The sequence below is a fragment of the Melanostigma gelatinosum genome (assembly GCF_949748355.1).
Source record: "Melanostigma gelatinosum genome assembly, chromosome: 4".
In the NCBI taxonomy this organism is placed as follows: Eukaryota; Metazoa; Chordata; class Actinopteri; order Perciformes; family Zoarcidae; genus Melanostigma; species Melanostigma gelatinosum.
The window spans coordinates 27,514,703-27,532,503 of record NC_136637.1 but is presented as its reverse complement, the minus strand read 5'-3'; the positions used below and the strand labels follow the sequence as shown (position 1 = coordinate 27,532,503).

Genomic DNA, 17,801 nt, shown 5'->3' with positions numbered 1-17,801 from the left:
TCGATCCTTCAACGTGTGCAGCAAGATGCTGGAGATGTTCTACAGTCTGTTGTGGCCAGTGCACTGGACTCCTGTAGTCTGCTGGGGGAGCAGCATTGGAGCCGGAGACACCAACAGACTGAACAAACTGGTTAAGAAGGCCGGCTCCATCATTGGCTGCAAACAAGACAATCTGGAAGAGGTGGTGGTGAGGAGGACACTGAAGAAACTATTATCCATATTGGATAACCCGGATCACCCTCTCCACCACCTCCTGCAGGGACAGCGGAGCACTTTCTCCAACAGACTGATCCAGCTCCGCTGTCACAAGGGCCGATACAGGAGAACATTCCTGCCCACTGCCATATCACTGTATAATAAATCACCTCTGGCCAAGTCAAACACAAGACTGTAACACTGATACACTGTTGTTGCTGCTGTTGGTGATCTTGTGCACTACTGTTTTGTTTATTTTTATTTTTATTTTTTATTTTTTATACTTAGTTAACTTAATACAATTCTATTCAGTGTATATACTGTGCATTTTTATTACTTTGTTTTCTTAAAGTTAATAGGTCCTGCTCTGTTATTTTATTATGTTGTATATAGTGTGCATTTTCCATACCCAATATTTTATTTCATTGTGTAACCCTGTTTGCTGCTGCCACAGACAAATTTCCCCTTGGGGATGAATAAAGTACTTTTCTATTCTATTCTATTCTATTATATTCTCACTCTGACAGACTTTTTACATTTTTTTTATCTATTATTATTTTTATATTATATATTATTCCAGATTTCCTGCCAATATGTAATTTACACCTGATTAATGATTGATTTTGCTTCTGATTAAATTTACATTTATGTTGCAATGCCTCGCTGTGGCCACTGGAGGGCAGTGACTCGGGACTTTTTTTTTATTTCCCCCACGTTTCTATTAATGCTCTTTGTTATTCACACAAAACAACAAAGTAGTGTACAAGCATACACCATTCATAAGACATACAAACCCCCATTTCTAAAATATCCAAAGCAATTTAAAAAAAGAACAAACAAAAAAACAGGATTGATTGACATGATCTACGGATCAAAACTCCGGAGCACTAGATGGCGCTATCGCACCGACCTGCCATTAAAGGAAACCAGAGAAGAAGAAGTTTATGAGGCGGAAGCCGTTTTGTATCAGCTGACACAGGTCTGACACAGGTCCACCCAGCTAAGACCTATCGTTGGCTAGTTAGGAGCTCTATCATCTATTTCTGTTTCTGCGATCGGATTACTTATTTTTTCTGTGACAGCTATAACGGAAATGAAGAAGTTTTTGGAAGACATTAAGAAAGACATTAAGTTTAAATCTGCGGGACCTGGGAAGAAGTTAACAGAAGAAGCCAGGCAAATAGAAAATTTTACTTTTTTTCACAGCTAGTGAGAAAGCTGTCTAACGTATGAAATATTGAGTTAGCAGATAGCTAGCTGCTGGTCATTTGATGAATATTGGGTCACTATTACCATGCCGTAAAGCTAACTAGAATGGTGCTGATTAGTGTTTTTTCATTGTATGTTAGGTAGCATAAAATGAGCTAACGTTAGATGTTAGCAGCTAGATTATATAACTAGTACTCAGCACAGCGGGAGGTGCCTATCTAATGTCAGGTTAAGATAACAGTTCATCCCTAAACAATCTTATTTAGCCAATGCTCTCAGTAACGTAAAGTGACATGTTGTTGTCGTTAGCATGTGAAGTAGCCAAGCTAGCTAACCTGCATTAGTTGTGGTAGCAGTTTAGCTAACAGTGCTTATTTAACATTTCACACAAAAAGGATGCACTTAAAAATACACAATTAAAGTAAGACATTAAATTAAAGCGATTTGTTTTTAATTAACCGAAAATCTATTTAATTATATTTCATATGGATTCATGAGAGAACAATACAGTATATATTGCGAAAAAATATGTTTTATATAATATTGCAATGGTTTTAGACACTTTTGTTGTTACGTTATTTATGTGTAATTTCAAACATCTTGAATTGCTTAAAATTAATGATAACTTGTTAATATGAAACCATTTCTTCAAGGCATTTCATTTCCTTTCAAGTGTATTCAGAACACGTTCCAGCAAATTCCACTTCTTATGTGTTAAAGCATTTGTGTCTGTTTGGGAATGGAGGTTTGCGGCCCAACATGGAGCCACGACGTACCCCTCTTCACTTCGCTCTTCTGTCCTCATAACACTGTAGTGCCAAGGCCGAGGCGGCGCAGAGCAGCTCCAGTGCCAAGCACAACCGCTATGTTCCCAGCGAAGGATCCCAGAGGGCCGGAGCCGCAGCTCTGGCCAGGATAGAGCAGCACCCCCGGCCGAAGGTCCACACCTCTCAGGACGCCATCAGGAACCAGGGTGAGACAAACAACCCACATCCAACACTGGATACATGACGTGTAACACCTGATTCTTAGGTACCTCTGTTCAGAGATAATGCTTAGATGAGCAGCAACATATTTGTGCAATGATTCTTTAGACTGTTATGTGAGTGTTTGATTAAAGAACAACAATTTAGTTTTGCATGATTCGTCTGTATTTGTAGTTAGAAGAGAACTGGAGGCGGCTGCACTGACTGATAAAGAAAAGGCTGATGCAGCAGAGGTATGTATGACAGTGATTTGTTTCTTTGAATCAAGGTTTCTGAAATGACTTCATTAGCATAATACATGGCTCTCACAGTGATCAATATTCGTTCTGACGATATTCATGAATGACAAATCTTTTCCAGGGATCCAAAGTGTCAGTGATAGATCCCGCCTGTTTGTCAGTGTCAGGTGTGTATTTCACCTGTCCGCTAACTGGAGCCACTTTAACTAAGAGAGAGAGGGAAGTACACATTAAAGAGGCCATTTTAATGGTACGTCTGAAGATACTGTCACTTGTTGTTGTTTCAGCTCCCATTAGAACGTGTTTGCAACATGATAATTTAATCTGAATGTTATTCCACCGAGTCTCGTTGGTTAAAAGATGTACTCTTGTTTTTACTGTCAGCGGTTTGAGGAGGACGCGGTCGAGGCCTCTGTTATGATGGTCCACACATTTAACAAAGACAGGGAGAAAGTGAAGGCTGCTGTGGACATCATAAGCAAGTAAGACACGCGGCAATGGTTGATCGTCATGCTGACATTAAAGCTACTATGAGGAGACACGGGAGAACAAGAACCAGGACTGCACGTAGCAGACTGTCAGACCCTGCTGCAGTAAAATGAGAGGTTTTCTAAAAGGACTCTGGTGCGCTGAAACAATACCACTTTTGTCCACAGGGACCGCCAAAATCAACAGAAAATAAAAGCTCCTTGTAGTAGCTTTAAGTTCAGCTTTTGACTTCTACTGTTGTCAGAGTTGAATATCCTCATTAATTCTGTGTTTCAAACTATTTCATTATTTCATGTGTCCTCATTGTTTTGTCAATAGATATATTGAGAATATATGCAAGAATCCCACAGAGGAGAAATACAGGAAGATTAAACTCAGCAACAAGGTGTACCAGGTGAGTTTGAAACCAGAGTCTCGCAGTACTGTGGACCTCATCCCCATTTCTTTCATATCATTCCCATTTTTTATGTATTTCAGGAGAAAGTTCGTTGTGTGGAGGGCAGTAGGGAGTTCCTGGAGGCCCTGGACTTCACTCGCATTATGCTTCCTGTAGAAGGTCAAGGTAAATGAATCCTAAGAAGTTACTTATCAACAGACAACAGATCCTTTAAACTTTCCGATGACATTCCGTCAGTTGTTACATATTCTGATTTGTGTTTGCCTTTGCTGGAGATCAGAGGAGGAAGAGGAGTTCCTGGTCTTACTGGAGCACAGTCCCGATGCCCTGGAGCTGATGAAGGAGCGGAGGGATCGTCTGCAGAGAGGCGAGCCGGTCAGAGCTCAGCTGGACAGACAGCCTCAGGCCTTCAGAGCCTCTCCCAACGCCCAGCGCTTCGAGCTGCCTCCAGAATTCTACAACCTGACAGCGGAGGAGCTCAAGAAGGAGCAGCAGCAGAGGTACAGACTCCTCGTGATGGATTTACATAGAGATGCTATTTCTGACTTTTCTTTCCGACCTGCTGATTCCGGGGAGCTATAATCGACAGCATACGCAATAGATTTCTTGTAACTTTTCCCATCCTTTACTCACGGCTTATTTTGGACTTCCAAATTGCGAGCTTTATGTCTTCTTTACTCACGCCGAAGAACTTCCACGCGGACGGCATGTATTAGGCTATAATGGCTGCTGCTGTGTTCGCAACGCACAGTGTGTGTGCGTGCGTGTCACACTGTGTGCAGCAAAGTAAACCATAATGCATCACATGTAAATAGACACAATTCAACAGTAAGTGCACTCCAGTTGCACTGTGTAATTCAGATGTCAAGACTCTTATTGCAACACTTTTTGTGTTACACGTCTAATTAAACGGTAAAACTACATTTTTATTCCCTCTAGTTGTAGTCGTGATGCCGGGACGGTGGAGTAAAGTTCAACATCAGATTCCTTTTATCTGCATTTTCTTATTTGAGCAATGCTTAGTCAACATGCAGTTACGCAACGTCAATACATTTTGCCTGATTAAATCTTGCACAAGCGTTACTGGGCTGTTGCAAAACAACCACATAAGATGTTGTAAACATGCTGGAACACATCAATACTATCTGATGGTGGAGCCCTTCAGTCCCACCTCGTTTTAAGTGCTGCCTGGGTGATGCCATGCACCTCTCCTAGCGACCACACCACCACCACCCCACACACACACCTGTCCGGTGGTGTTTTTCCATCATCATTTCAGAGAAGCTGAACTCAGCGACCTGTATCTCTTTTGTGCTTTTCCCAGGAGCGAGATAGTGGACAAGAACGCCATGATGCGCACTAAAGCCATGAGGGAGAAGGAGGAGCAGAGGGAGAGAAGGAAATACAACTACACTCTGCTCCGGATCAGACTGCCTGATGGGAGTCTGCTACAAGGTAATTCAGAATAATACCACCTGACAAAAAAACTAAAGGTTTTGTTGAAAAAGCTGTGATAGAAATGGAAGTGAGTCAATGACATGATGTGTCACCACAGGGACCTTTTATGCGTGGGACCGGCTGCCTGTGCTGTTTGCGTTTGTTCGGGAGTCCTTGGTGGACGGCTGGCAGCCCTTTGAGCTCATCGCTCCTGGAGGTCAGAAGCTCATAGAGTCTGAAGATGTCGCACTAGCAGAGTGTAACTTGGTGAGTGGACACCGACGGGCCCACATGATCTCGATTAGCCACATATTTATATATCATTTAATGGTAAGACGTGATATTCTCTATTTGATACTGCAAACAAATTCAGTGACAGGCTGAAACCGGTAAGGAACTGATTCCACGAGCCAGTTTTCTATTTATACATTTGCTGTTTTCTCGTTCTGATATTGTATATTTAATAACCTTTGGCTCCAGTAACTCATGATAGACATTTGTCATTTTCATTTCTATATTCATAATACATCAATAATTGAAACAATTGTGAGTTGCAGAACCATGCTGTCATCTTGTACACAATCTGGTATTTTCCCTGAAGTTGGCGTCACATTGTTCCCGTTCTCCTCCAGGTCCCTGCTGTTCTGCTCACGTTTGCCTGGGATGCGGCCGTGCAGGCGGATATTGCAGCCGCGGGCGGGAAGAACCCCGCCCTCCTCAAACCGGAGCTGCTGGAAACCATTCAGACCCTGAGCTGAGCAGACGCTGTCCCTGAAATCCACCCCCCCACCCGCCGGCACTACCGGGGTGGATTTGCCCCCCACCCCCACAAATGACTGATACGTTTATTTTTTACAAATGCTAACTTAAAGTCAGTAGCAGTGATAGGCTAAAGGGGGCAACTTCACCCTGATGCGCTTGTTTTGCTGAGCATACCGTTCTCTCTCCACGTGGGGATGATGTCACTCTACAGCAGCACGTTGTACCCGAGGAAGTAACAGAACGTCCTCTGTGCTCTAACCAACAACCTACCCGTCATGTGGCATGTTGAGACCTCGTTTTAACTGTGTCAACTCCCCGTGTTTGTAGTAAACAGTCCGTCTTGCTTCCACAACAGCTGGATTAACAGCGTGGCTGTACGGTCGCGTAGAAGGAGACTCGAGAGAGTAGTGGAGTAACTGTGGTCGGATACTGTTGTGGACTTGTATTTGGTGTCGGCACGCTGGTTTTGACTTGAAATGCTTCTCGTTTCGTTTAGTGGTGCTCAACTTTAAACAGTGTTTTTTGTGCTTGCCCCGTTTGGCCTTGCACTTGTAATTTATTTTTTATTGCGTAAGAGCACAAGCCCCAATCATAAATCAAAGTTTATTTCTGGATTGACGACGTATTCTTGCTGACAAACAAAGCAAGCGTAACGTTGTTCGGCGGAGGTAATGAAGTCCCTCATGTATTACGGTTTATAAGTGTTAGTCATGTACTGACAATGTGATGGGGATGCTACTACCAAAATATGTTCTTGTATTTATCTGTTCTAAGCACTTTTTGGGATTATTTAAACCTATAAAATACTAAAGAGTGCCCTAAATGTAAAACATTGTCATTTGCAAAGGCTCACTGCAGAAGCTTCATATAAGCAGCTTGCTTCGGCAGGCAGGCATGACTCGTGTTTCTGTTGTTCAACCTGGCAGCACGGACTCTGCTTGATGGTCTTTAAATGCATCTTGAGTTCGTATTTGTATCGCACATTTCCTTGAGATAGAACCGGTCTGTACTTCCAACACAAGTGGGAGAACGTGAACTTAAATACAGACTCCAGCGCACCGAATGCAAAGTAATCAAACGTTTTAGATCCACCCGTTCCCTTGAAACACGTCATTGAAGGTCAATATTTATTTTGGGTTTGCTCGACATCAATATCTGTAAAAGCCAAATCTAGTTTCTCCCGTTTGTGGTTGGTTAAACAGCAACAACCTACCTCTCATCGCTCATCTGTCGAATACATCCAGAGTGAGTTGGACACAAACATGTGACCGAAATGGATCAAAAGTCCTGTTTTTAGTTTGTTTACAGTAGAATTGTTACTACTTTAAACCGCTTCAAAATATTAGTTGCACACAATTTGATCTCAGCGTTTGAGGCCAAGTCGGCCCGAAACAACATCTCTGCTTCAGTGGCCACACAGGTACTCAATGGAAGGGTGTAACGGTTTTCTTTTCTCAGCATTGTAACCGTAACAATAATTAGTGAGCAGTTATGATCCGTCTAGAGATGGTTAGAGTTGTATTCCGTTGCTTTTCAATAACCTGCCTGTAACCAAGATCGCTTTCATTGTATCTAAACAGTTTTGTTTAATAAACAGAATTGTGAAGCATGTCGTTGTTTGTCAACCGGTATCTAAAGAGAAGCTACTTCACGACTAACACTCAACATACTGTTTATACAAGAACCATTACAACGCTGACGTTCCTAAAGAGCTCCTTGAACTGATATAGCGGTATATATTTTTCCGCTGCACTACAAAATCTGATTGTCTGTTCAACAGCAGAACAACTCTGCCCCAACCCCCAACCCCCAACCCGTGTTCATACCATTTATACAGAACAGCATGATGAAGTAACAGGCTTTGTAAAAGGATCTACTGTTGCGCAGCCTCGGGCACTACAGCGTCTCATATTCTGAAACGGTTCCTCGTGAGAAATATTAGCGACAGGACGGACGGTGACTCAAAGGCACCCAAAAGAAACGTAGAACGAATGGAATATAAAAGTGCAGTACTTTTATTCATATTTAATGAATTTATCCCGTTCAAGTATTCTTGAAAAAAATACATATTTATAAAACATTGTGACGCTGGACCCTAACTGTACAAGTACAGATCTAGCAACTACTCCAGCGAGTTGTCAGAGTTAGAAATCGCAGAATAAATGAACCCATTGAAAAATCGGAGGGAAATGTACAGATGGACTTTCAGCCTCTCATTTCCCAACTATTATTTCTGGTAAACTATATATATATATATATACACACACACACACAATAACGTCATGGATTCAAACATTTCAAGAACCGTAAAGAACCGTAAATAACGCTGCGTTCTTGATGTCTTGAATGCTTCTTCTCATGAACATTTGGGCATTTCCGTTCTGCTCTTCCTCCCTCTGCTCAACCCAACCTGCCGTAGCTAAAGCAGTGCCAGAGACTTTAAAGGGACCAACATGCCCGACCGACACTTCAATGCAAAATATCAGACACATAGTTAATCAACGTCGGACAAAACTGCCCTTAATATTCGAGTCAGACAGTCCTGATTTTAGGCACAACTACATCGTACAGGCACGATGACTCCGGACTCATTAAAAAAAAAAAAAAAAAAAAAAATCTTTTGCAAAGTCACCTGCTGTGAGTTGCCTATTTCAGAGTGTGCTGCTTCCCTTGAAGATTGTGTCTGGGACACGGTAGAGTTCAGAACCAAGTGGGAGACACTTGTGAGGGGAAACACAGTGGCTTGATCAGAGCAGTCCGGTCCTCAGGCGGTGGCGAGTGTTGGAGCAGCGCTGGCCACGGGGAGAGCCGCCGTGTCGGAGGGGGTGACTTCCATCAGACAGTCTCCCTCGCTGGAGGTCTTTGTGGTTGAGCCTAGAGAGTAACATTTAACGCAGTTAAAAACAGACACTTAAAACTGGATGCTTTCAAGAGTTTACAGGCGTTTGTTAATGAGTGAGGCAGATGCATGAACACTGCCGCTGTATCTGTACATTAATAAAGGCGATTAGCGTAGCCAGAAATACTCTGCATAGTGGTGCTTCTTAAGATGTGCCGGTAGATGGATTTTTAGCTTTGGACAGAGCACGACTAGCCGTTTCCATGTGCTCTCAGTATTTATACGTAGCTTGGCTGCAGGAATGAGTCCTAAAATACAGAAATGAGTCAGCATTTTTGCACTACTAGTTCCCTCGTCTTAAGTCGATGTGTTTTAGGTTAGACGACTGAAATAAGGTCTGCGGTGGGAGATTTAAGTTACTATGACAGTGATTAAATGAATACATTTTAAATGGTCTGAATCTTGGGGTTAAGATTAAAAGGTTGCCAATCATTTTGTTTTTTATTCCTCCTGTGACTCACCGCTCTGTGTGGCGATGATGACACAGTCTTCCTCGTCGTCTTCCTCGGTGTCCGCTTGAAAACCGTCTGCCTCCATTGCTTCCGTCTGGCAAGAACAGAGGATTTAGGAACATTTCAGACAGTAGGAGGATAAAATCAGCCTGTGAAACACATATTTCTATAAAATGATAATCCAAAAAGTGTGATTAAATTAAGAGCACAAAGAACTACACTATTCCAGTGAGGTCGGCATGGGAGTGTGTTTCTCTACCTGCTCTGGGTCAGTGCATTTCTTCATGAACTTGGTGATTGACATGCTGCCCGTGCTCTTCCTCTTGTTGGAGGATGAGGACGTGGTGGAGGAGGTCTGTGGGGTAGTGGGAGAGTTCCCCTGAGAGCCCGTGGCGGCCTGGGGTTCTTCTCGGGACTCTTCTCGAGCTCCGGTGGTGAGGTAGGTCCAGTGGCAGGGAACGGGAAGAGCCTCCTGCCCACAGCGGGACAGGACCTCTGTGTGCACGAACCAGCAGCAGCGTCTGTAAGTCGGGCGCTTCCCGTACACAGCATTGCTCTTGATGAGTCGCTTCACTTGTATTCTGATGAAAGAGGGAAAAAGGTTATTTTATTGACATAAAAAACGAATTACGACTATTTCAGTGTTCAAAACAACAAGTATTTTTTCAAACACTGCTTTTTCATTTGCATGGACTTTACTCAACGCAAATACTTAAATGATGTGATCAATGTCTGTATCTCTGCAAAAGGACCTCTCGTGGTTGCAGTAATTAACACTTAAAAAAACCTACAACCAGAGCTTCTCAGGTTGTCATCATTGCTATAAGATCAAGTGGCAGCCATGCAGGATTAAATTTACACTTTCCCGGCATATTTAGTTTCGGTAAGTGGCTCATCCAGGAAATAAAGAGCGCGCCGCATAGTGGCGCAATTATACAGTCTTATTTTGGATGACATGTTTACATAGAAACTGTTATCATCAATCTCATTGTTTCACCTGGTGGGGATGTTTTCTGCTGGGGTCTGAGGACTGGACAGTTCGGGAGGTGAGGACGTCTGTCGACGACAAAACTCCTGGAACTCCGTGATGATCACTTTGCTGCTGTTGAGGTTGCCGTGCAGAAGAGGCAGCAGCTGACCGAGTACTGTGGGAGAAAAGAGCGTTAGAGATTTGGTGAGAATGCATCAATAGCTGATAAATAAACAACACTTTTCAAGGAGTTTTGTGAGAAACTCTGAATAACCGACAAACGTATCCCAACTTCCACAGAAACACATTTTGATTCCTCTATAGAAGGATTTAGGATGTTAATTAACAACTGTGAGCTTACTTATAGAGAAGAGGGTAAGATTAGACTGGTAGAATTAGCTAAATTCATTATGTATTGGATAAAAAGTCTCGTCATAAAGCAAAAACACAAATTGAAAATGTCAAGAAAGAAGTTGCAACTGGCGCTGTAAGGTTTTGCCTGCTGATAAGGACACCTGGAGAAAAACAATCCACAAAAACGTCATCCACTCACAGGTTAGCTCGTCCCTAATGGATCTTCATGTTAAGAAAGGCAGCTCGTCCCTAATGGATCATCATGTTAAGAAAGGCAGCTCGTCCCTAATGGATCATCATGTTAAGAAAGGCAGCTCGTCCCTAATGGATCATCATGTTAAGAAAGGCAGCTCGTCCCTAATGGATCATCATGTTAAGAAAGGCAGTTCTCCATCAAATCAAAGCGAACCACGTCGCACACTTACATTGTGCTTCCCTCTGACGCTTCTGTGAAAAGGCCTCAGGGCTGGGGCTGGTGTCTGCTTTGGGTAACGGCTCGACCAGACACAAAGCATACAGCTGGAAGAGATGCACACCGGGTCCTTCTCCCTCCCAGACGCAGCCCCTCACCACCGGGTCCAGCACCTTCATCCCCTTCTTGGTGGACATCAGCTCGTCCCACTCCTTTGCTTTCACTCTCTGCCGTAGTTTCTGCTTCTCCAGGTCTCCGCCCTCCTGGGAGGTTGCATGCGTGTTAATAGTGGTGCAAACAGGAAGTAAAAACTTCAACAAAAGTATCTTTGAAACAACAACAACGTCCGTCAGATTAAAGGCCTTTAAACACTGAGTGGGCGTGACACATAAACACGTTAATCAAAACTATTCATTCTGGCAGAGATGCCACTTTCTGACAGTTGCAGCACTTTTTCAATAAAAGGTTGGAGGACTAAATAGCTTAAGCTACTTTAATCTATTTTATTGAGTGAATTTGTGTTCCCTCTGGTAAACAGTTACGCAGTCTGTGGCTGTTATAGTGAAAGGTAAGAACAGAGAGTGGATCAGGTCGCTGCCTTTGTCAATGTTGAAAGGAGGAATAAAATAATGAAGTTTTCTTGACTGCAGAGTCCTACTGTTGTTTAACACAAAAGTTCAGCAAAGTCAAATAAAGATTCATTCAAAAACACCAATGATTGCAGCTCCCTTCGTACCTCTTCTTCTGGAGCCCCTTCATCGTCTGAGAGGTAGCCATGAGGAACAAAGAAGCCGTCATCATCGTCATCATCTTCACCTCCTTCCTCCTCATCTTCCTGAAAACGATCAAAAGGTTCAAAGTCAGCTTTAATAAAGAGTAAGAGTACTTTAAGGTACCAGTTCAAACTCAGCACATGTACTTTTATCTACACGTTTATTCAAAGCCTTTAAATAAAAAGACCATGCTAATGTTTTTGTGCGATTTAAAGTATTTTTAATTCTCTTTGGTTATTCTGTAAAATAGTCATTACTGCTCTGCCAGTTTCGAGGCCGTACAAGTCGGTTTGTGTAACGAGAGAAAAGGAAACTAGCGGCTGCCTGAGATGTGGGAAATCTAAAAACGTATCCTTTGGTGGGCAATAGTGTTATTTACAAACTATTTGTAGATGGAGAGTACATATCGGTACTTCTGCATGTGTTTAAACTATAATACTGGACAATGATGAAGATAGATACGAAACAAAGACAATGTTAAAATAAAGGACCCTCACCCCTTCACTGTGTGACAGGGATTCTCCTGGTTCCTCTTCCTCCCATTCTTCATCGCTGTCCACCTCATAGTCAAACAGATCCTGTGGTGACAGAACACAGAGATTAGTGTCACAGCGACACAAACACAATTCTTAGATGAAGTCAAACATTGAATAAAAGCTAAAAAAGTGATAGAAAAGCACAGAAATGTAGTCTTGGCCTTCTGCTTCTGTTACATTTAAAAACATTTTAATGTAATCCAATTCAACGACCACTAAAATAATATATTACATGCTAAGTACAGTTGGGATGTGAGTAGATCGATGCCTTTGCCAAATAGTGTTACCTTGTCTTGTTTGAGGGGGCAGCGAGGTGAGATGTGTGAGCTCTTCTTACTCCAGGTGCCCCAGTATGCTGGACGGTAGTTTGCGTGGAACTGCAGCAGCTTCATGTGTCCACAACGTTTACGGTCCGGCACGCCGTCTGGTTTAGGCCCGTCTGCTGTTGTGCACTCGCTAAGAGAAGAAGCAGACGTGGGGACGGAGTGAAAGAATGTTTAACCATAAAGCTACAGGAAAATGTATCCGATTTGTTTTTCGCAATCTATAATACAGGCACACATGATGTAGAGCACAACGTCTTTGAAGTTACACAAAACATTTAAATAACTAATTAAAGAGAGCACTGTTTGAACCACGGTGAATACAAACGTGAATATTGAGGAATCCCATAGAAATGAACATTTCTGAAGCAGGTGAGCTTTTAATAAAAAGGTAAAGAAAAAGCCAACATGCAGCCAAATGGAAGGTTTGTTATTCACAATTGGCTTACCAGAGCGAGTCTCTCCGTCTGGGGTCGGTGGGTCCGGAGCGGCGGGGGTTTGGCCCGATCCAGTCTTTCAGTCCGTTCAGGTTATCAGCAGGGTTCAACAAACACCGGTCCAGTTCCTCGAGGACAGCGTCCTCACACTGAACCCGGCACAGTGGTGCAAGAGCCATGTGTTCTTTGATCTCAAATGGAGCAAACTTCCCACACGCAGCTGCAAGTGTCTGAAACGGCAACGTTGCAGTTATGTTATTAATATTTGTTCATTTAATTTACTATTTTAGTTAAAGGGGGTGTACAGGGGATTAGAGCATGTAATGCAACTCAATTAAACAATAAGCTGATGTTTATTATGCTCTTAAGATCTGAAAAAGATCGCTAGCTTTTAGGAAACAACATAGTGCTCCAATGAGCCCTGCAGTTATGAACAAAACACAGTTGATCAAGGGATAAACTCAGCTGATTAACATGTTATTAAGTGTTGTATCTACTAACCTTTGGAGCCTGTTGGATCTTGGATTTCTGCAGAAAACGTGTAATTTCTGCTTTCTCAGCTTTGAGGCGCTGCAAACAGATACACGCTGGTTAACAGATTATTCAGTAATGGATCCTTTACAAATATTAAACCATAAATGTGGGAGCTTCTACCTACAAACACATGAACTTACATCCTTCTCTTCTTTCAACCGTTTCTCCTCTTCCTTCATTTGCTTCTCCTCTTCTTTCTTCCGTTTTTCTTCAAGCTTTGCCCTGAAACAAGTTCAAAGCAAAACATTTAACATTAAAAAAAAATCAATGTGTGCGTGCGTTATTGCATTTCTACCCTTCACTGACTGAACAGAAACATGGCGGATGGATAAGTCTTAACTTAAGGAGTAACAGGGAACTTGCATTACTCACTCTAGCTTTGATTTACGCATCTCCTCTTTTGCTTTCAGCTTGTCTGCCTTTTCCTTATCTTCCTTCTCCTTTTTCTCTCGTTTCTCTTTTTCTTTTTTCTCCCGTTTTTCCTTTTCTTGCTCATCTTTAAGCCTGCGAGCCTCTTCCATCAGTTTCATCTTTTCGGCTTTAGCCTCTTCCTTCTGGCGTTCTTTCTCCTGTCGCAGACGGAGTTTCTCCTCTTGTTCATTCTACAATTACAAAAGCCGTCAGTTTAATTAAATTAGAACAGTTTTAATAAATAACAAAGTAGGTGAGAATTAGGACATTTAACAGGCGTGTGAAGCTATGTTACCAAACAGACAACTAGGGGATTTGAAACAAAAACATTCATACTGCACTTCACTGTATAAAAAGTCTCACCTTCAATAAGTGTCTTCTGATGTTTTTCTGATCAGATGGTATCTTGGGGGTGGTCTTTGGCTGCTGTGAGGAAAGAAAATGCTGATCAAAATTGCTCTGATCACTAAACCATTAACAGCGTATTGTGGGAGTCTACTTTTACCACATGATTGTGATGAATCATTTGTGTGTGATGTATAAAGATGTATTTCCAAATGAACTCTTATGAATACTGATAAAAGTAAATTGTGTGTGTATCAGCTAATACTGCACAGCTCAAAATGTGATGAAATAAAGCAAGCAATGGAAGATGTACATACTTTCGGTGTACTAGTGGGTGTGAGGTCATCAGTCTTGGACTCCTCTGGTGAGCTTTCAGGTGTGGAGCTGACTGATGAAGCCGACAGCATGGACTGGTTTCCTAAACTGGAAACGTTTCCCGACTCATCCTGCTCCTCTGGCTCACTTTCAGAATCCTGCGTTGAGTCAAGCTGTGAATTAGATGCTGTCTGATTACCATCTTCTTCTTCCGCCACCTCTTCTTCTTCTTCATCTTCCTCATCCTCGCTGTCTACAGTGCAGTCTAAAGTGTGTGTTTTGGGAGTGTGATCCACGTTGCCGGATTTCCCAGAGGATGCAGTTTTGTCTTTGCCCTGATGCTTGTCTTTTGCTCGGAGGCAGGGAGAGGAGGTGGCGGCGGGTGAAATAAGGCACGTCATGGGAGACGAGGTGTTGTCCTCGGTCAGATCTATAACCATGTTCTCATCTGATGGTGCAGGGCGCCTACGGCTCAGGAAGCCATCAAGGGGCCCGCGGCCATTAACCAAGGGTGGTCCACTGTGTACAGGGAGTGCAGATGACTCATTCTCATTCTCTCTGTCTGGGACTCCTGGTTTGGGGCAGGCATGTGCACAAGGGCGTTTAGGCGGCTGGTTCTCTTTCGGTTCAGGGTTCATGCGCTTGAATGGGAGAAGACCTGCAGGGAGGAATTTAAAAACAGTCACTATAATGGCTGTTATGTCGCAAAGTTGTTAATCAAAATGCAGTCTGAGACAAACAAGAAATTTAACAAGTTAAATATTGATATTTATAAAAGTTAATGGTGTCAATTGATAGATTACATACAAAGTATTGTCAATGACAACAGATGTAATGGGTTTAAAATTGCTGTAGAGGGCTATAACCATATGATGGCATCTGATGATGTCATATTCTCATTGGTAATACTTTAATCGTGTCAAAAATACAATGTTGTGTTTACCTTGGATAAGTTTCTTGTTGGCATTCTTCCTCGATTTACAATCCATCCCTGAACAAAGAAAAGAACAAAAACAAAAAGGGGCATCAGAAAATAATACTTCAAACCAAAACAATATTAATATTTTGAACAATGACCAGGCTGTTAGATTGCTCAAAGCAAATCAAAGTTTTCACAAAGGTGCAACTACCGTAATAACAGCTGACGTTTTTCGTTGCAGCATAAAATACAATGACAACCACTGAGAATAGCTTTCACATTTAACAACTCAAATCACATACTTTTGTTTGTTAAAACTCTGCTTACAGCAACGTAAAATTAGTTTACTTCTATAATAACCACATGCCAGTGCAGCAAGTGTGCTGTGGCTCATCAAATCTCCATCACCCTGTATTGATACGTTTTTCTTTAAGCATAAGCACCCCGATAGTATTGTTCTTCAAAGTGTTGTATTAAAGGTCACATGTAAAGTTCAATCTGACCGTGTTGAACTTCCCTCGATCTGTCCGTTGTCCCCTCCCTGTCTGTCTGGAAATTGCCGGTCGACTCTCATCAACCTGCATGCATGTCTTTTATTGTTGTTTAGCTGTGTCTGACTGATTTATAAATTTAACATACTCTGCATGCTTTTATGTTTTGTGCCTCCGACATGGATGTTTTTAGTGTCTTAACAACGCAGCATAATATTGTAACAATGCAGCATAATCTTGTCGTTAGTCCATGATTCTATTTAACATAGTTATCCCTCATTGTATTTGCTGTGTGTGTTGAATGTGAGAGCCTCTGTGTTGCATGTCTTAATAGTACTCGACAATGTAGTATAAGAGTCTCCTGAATGATGATACTACTTATAATATATTCTCACTTCTTTCATTGTTTGTGCACGCATTGTAAATGGTCAATATTGCATAACTTTGTAAATATAATCTTATATTCTGTTTTTAGGTTTACTTTGTACCATCTGCCTCTTGGGACTACAGATGAAAAATAGCCTCTTGGTTAAACTCCGGCGCAGTTACACTGTAAATGCGCCAGAGTTTGAGCAATGTTTTTATTAATGTGCACTGTACCTTATCAAATAAACCATTAAACAAAAAGCTTACAGCGCCGGTGTGCTAACGTTTCGGTGTTACAATGAACGCAATGGTTGTGTTTGGTTTAGCTCTCCCGCCATTCGGTTTTATTAGTCCGTGCTGCAGAGGCCCAGTCGAAAGCCGCAGAGCAGACACTTCACACGGCTGTCAGGCAAAAGATGCATGCCCGAAAAACACAATACTGAAAACTTCGCACTACGGATAACATGTTGCATCTAAGTTAACTTTAATGAAGCCACAAGAAAGATTGGTGTTTGAACGAGCAAAAGACAAAAGGAGCAGCTCTGGAGTTTCACCCATGAAAACTGCTAACGTTACCAAACTAAAATATGCTAATATGACTATGGCTAGCTTGGCTGCTAACAAAACCAGCTACTGCTGGGCACCTTCGGCAATGACCTAGCAACGGTAAAAGAGCAGGTTTGCCACTAGGTTAACAAGATATGGTTACATTCTTTTTACAGTAAAACACTTCGAGTTATATGCTAAACTTACTTAAACGTAACGTTATTATGTCTCAGTTGACGTTAAAGTCTGAATAAAGACTGAATTTAGGTTAGGAAACATGAAAACATTTGCAATGCTAGGGGGCAGCAAGGCTAGCTTTACAGGGCGAAACTAGATCACATCTATCTGATAGTAATACATATTTTGGCAAGTTGATAGAACCATCTATAAACAGCATTAGCATTAAGTTACCTCTTCTACGGAGAGTCGGAGAGGTCAAATGTCCGTCCACTGGTGGGTTCTCCGCCGCCAACATCCTCACGTTTGCGATATTCTTCGGTATAACAACGGTACAGGAGGCGTAAACAACCGGAAATGCCCCCCGACAGCGAACCAAAGAGTTTGTTGCTATTTAAAACATGTATTTTCTAATTTATTTCACATAAAACATCACGCATTCTCTTTCCGCATCTCCCACATACTCCCTATACCCCCGCTGCCTGCCTCGCGCTCCCAAATCAGAATTGGCGGGAGTGTGTCGCTTGCATCAATACCCGTCGCTGATTGGTCAAAGCCAAGTTACTGATCACTGGTGGGAGGCGTTTGTTTGGGACAACGGCGTTGCACGCTTGGTCGGTGTTTCGTGTTAGTAAAGCGCTTTGGAAGATTTGTAAGAGCACTATAGTTCAAATATGGTGATATGGTTAAAGTGCTCATCAGAAAGACGTAATTATGTGAGCTAATTTCATCCAGTGGTCTAAATCTGGTTATGTCTTCATTCACCCTGTTCCGGGACACCCTGTGCTGTAAAACCGAAAGATGTCAGCTGTGTCTCACAGAGCACC

The 17,801-nt window shown here is 42.3% G+C and overlaps 2 protein-coding genes across 2 annotated transcripts; one reads left to right on the top strand and one right to left on the bottom strand.

The window, feature by feature from the left end:
- Positions 1 to 1,190: 1,190 nt before the first annotated feature.
- Positions 1,191 to 7,323, top strand: ubxn6 (UBX domain protein 6). The gene is made up of 11 exons (XM_079267993.1): positions 1,191 to 1,371; positions 2,220 to 2,377; positions 2,565 to 2,623; positions 2,751 to 2,879; positions 3,014 to 3,111; positions 3,437 to 3,512; positions 3,596 to 3,680; positions 3,796 to 4,015; positions 4,840 to 4,970; positions 5,071 to 5,219; positions 5,585 to 7,323. Exons 1-11 carry the CDS (start codon positions 1,289 to 1,291, stop codon positions 5,708 to 5,710), a joined length of 1,314 nt encoding a protein of 437 aa, XP_079124119.1. The 5' UTR covers positions 1,191 to 1,288; the 3' UTR covers positions 5,711 to 7,323.
- A 379-nt stretch (positions 7,324 to 7,702) lies between these two features.
- chaf1a (chromatin assembly factor 1, subunit A (p150)) lies at positions 7,703 to 17,457 on the bottom strand. The gene is made up of 16 exons (XM_079266855.1): positions 17,209 to 17,457; positions 15,419 to 15,466; positions 14,478 to 15,133; positions 14,179 to 14,241; positions 13,777 to 14,006; positions 13,545 to 13,626; positions 13,372 to 13,440; positions 12,883 to 13,100; positions 12,398 to 12,566; positions 12,072 to 12,152; positions 11,538 to 11,636; positions 10,815 to 11,064; positions 10,063 to 10,210; positions 9,325 to 9,646; positions 9,075 to 9,159; positions 7,703 to 8,588 (listed from the first exon to the last, which is right to left on the bottom strand). The coding sequence occupies exons 1-16, from the start codon at positions 17,270 to 17,272 to the stop codon at positions 8,479 to 8,481; spliced, it is 2,694 nt and encodes an 897-aa protein (XP_079122981.1). The 5' UTR covers positions 17,273 to 17,457; the 3' UTR covers positions 7,703 to 8,478.
- Between the last annotated feature and the right edge of the window lie 344 nt (positions 17,458 to 17,801).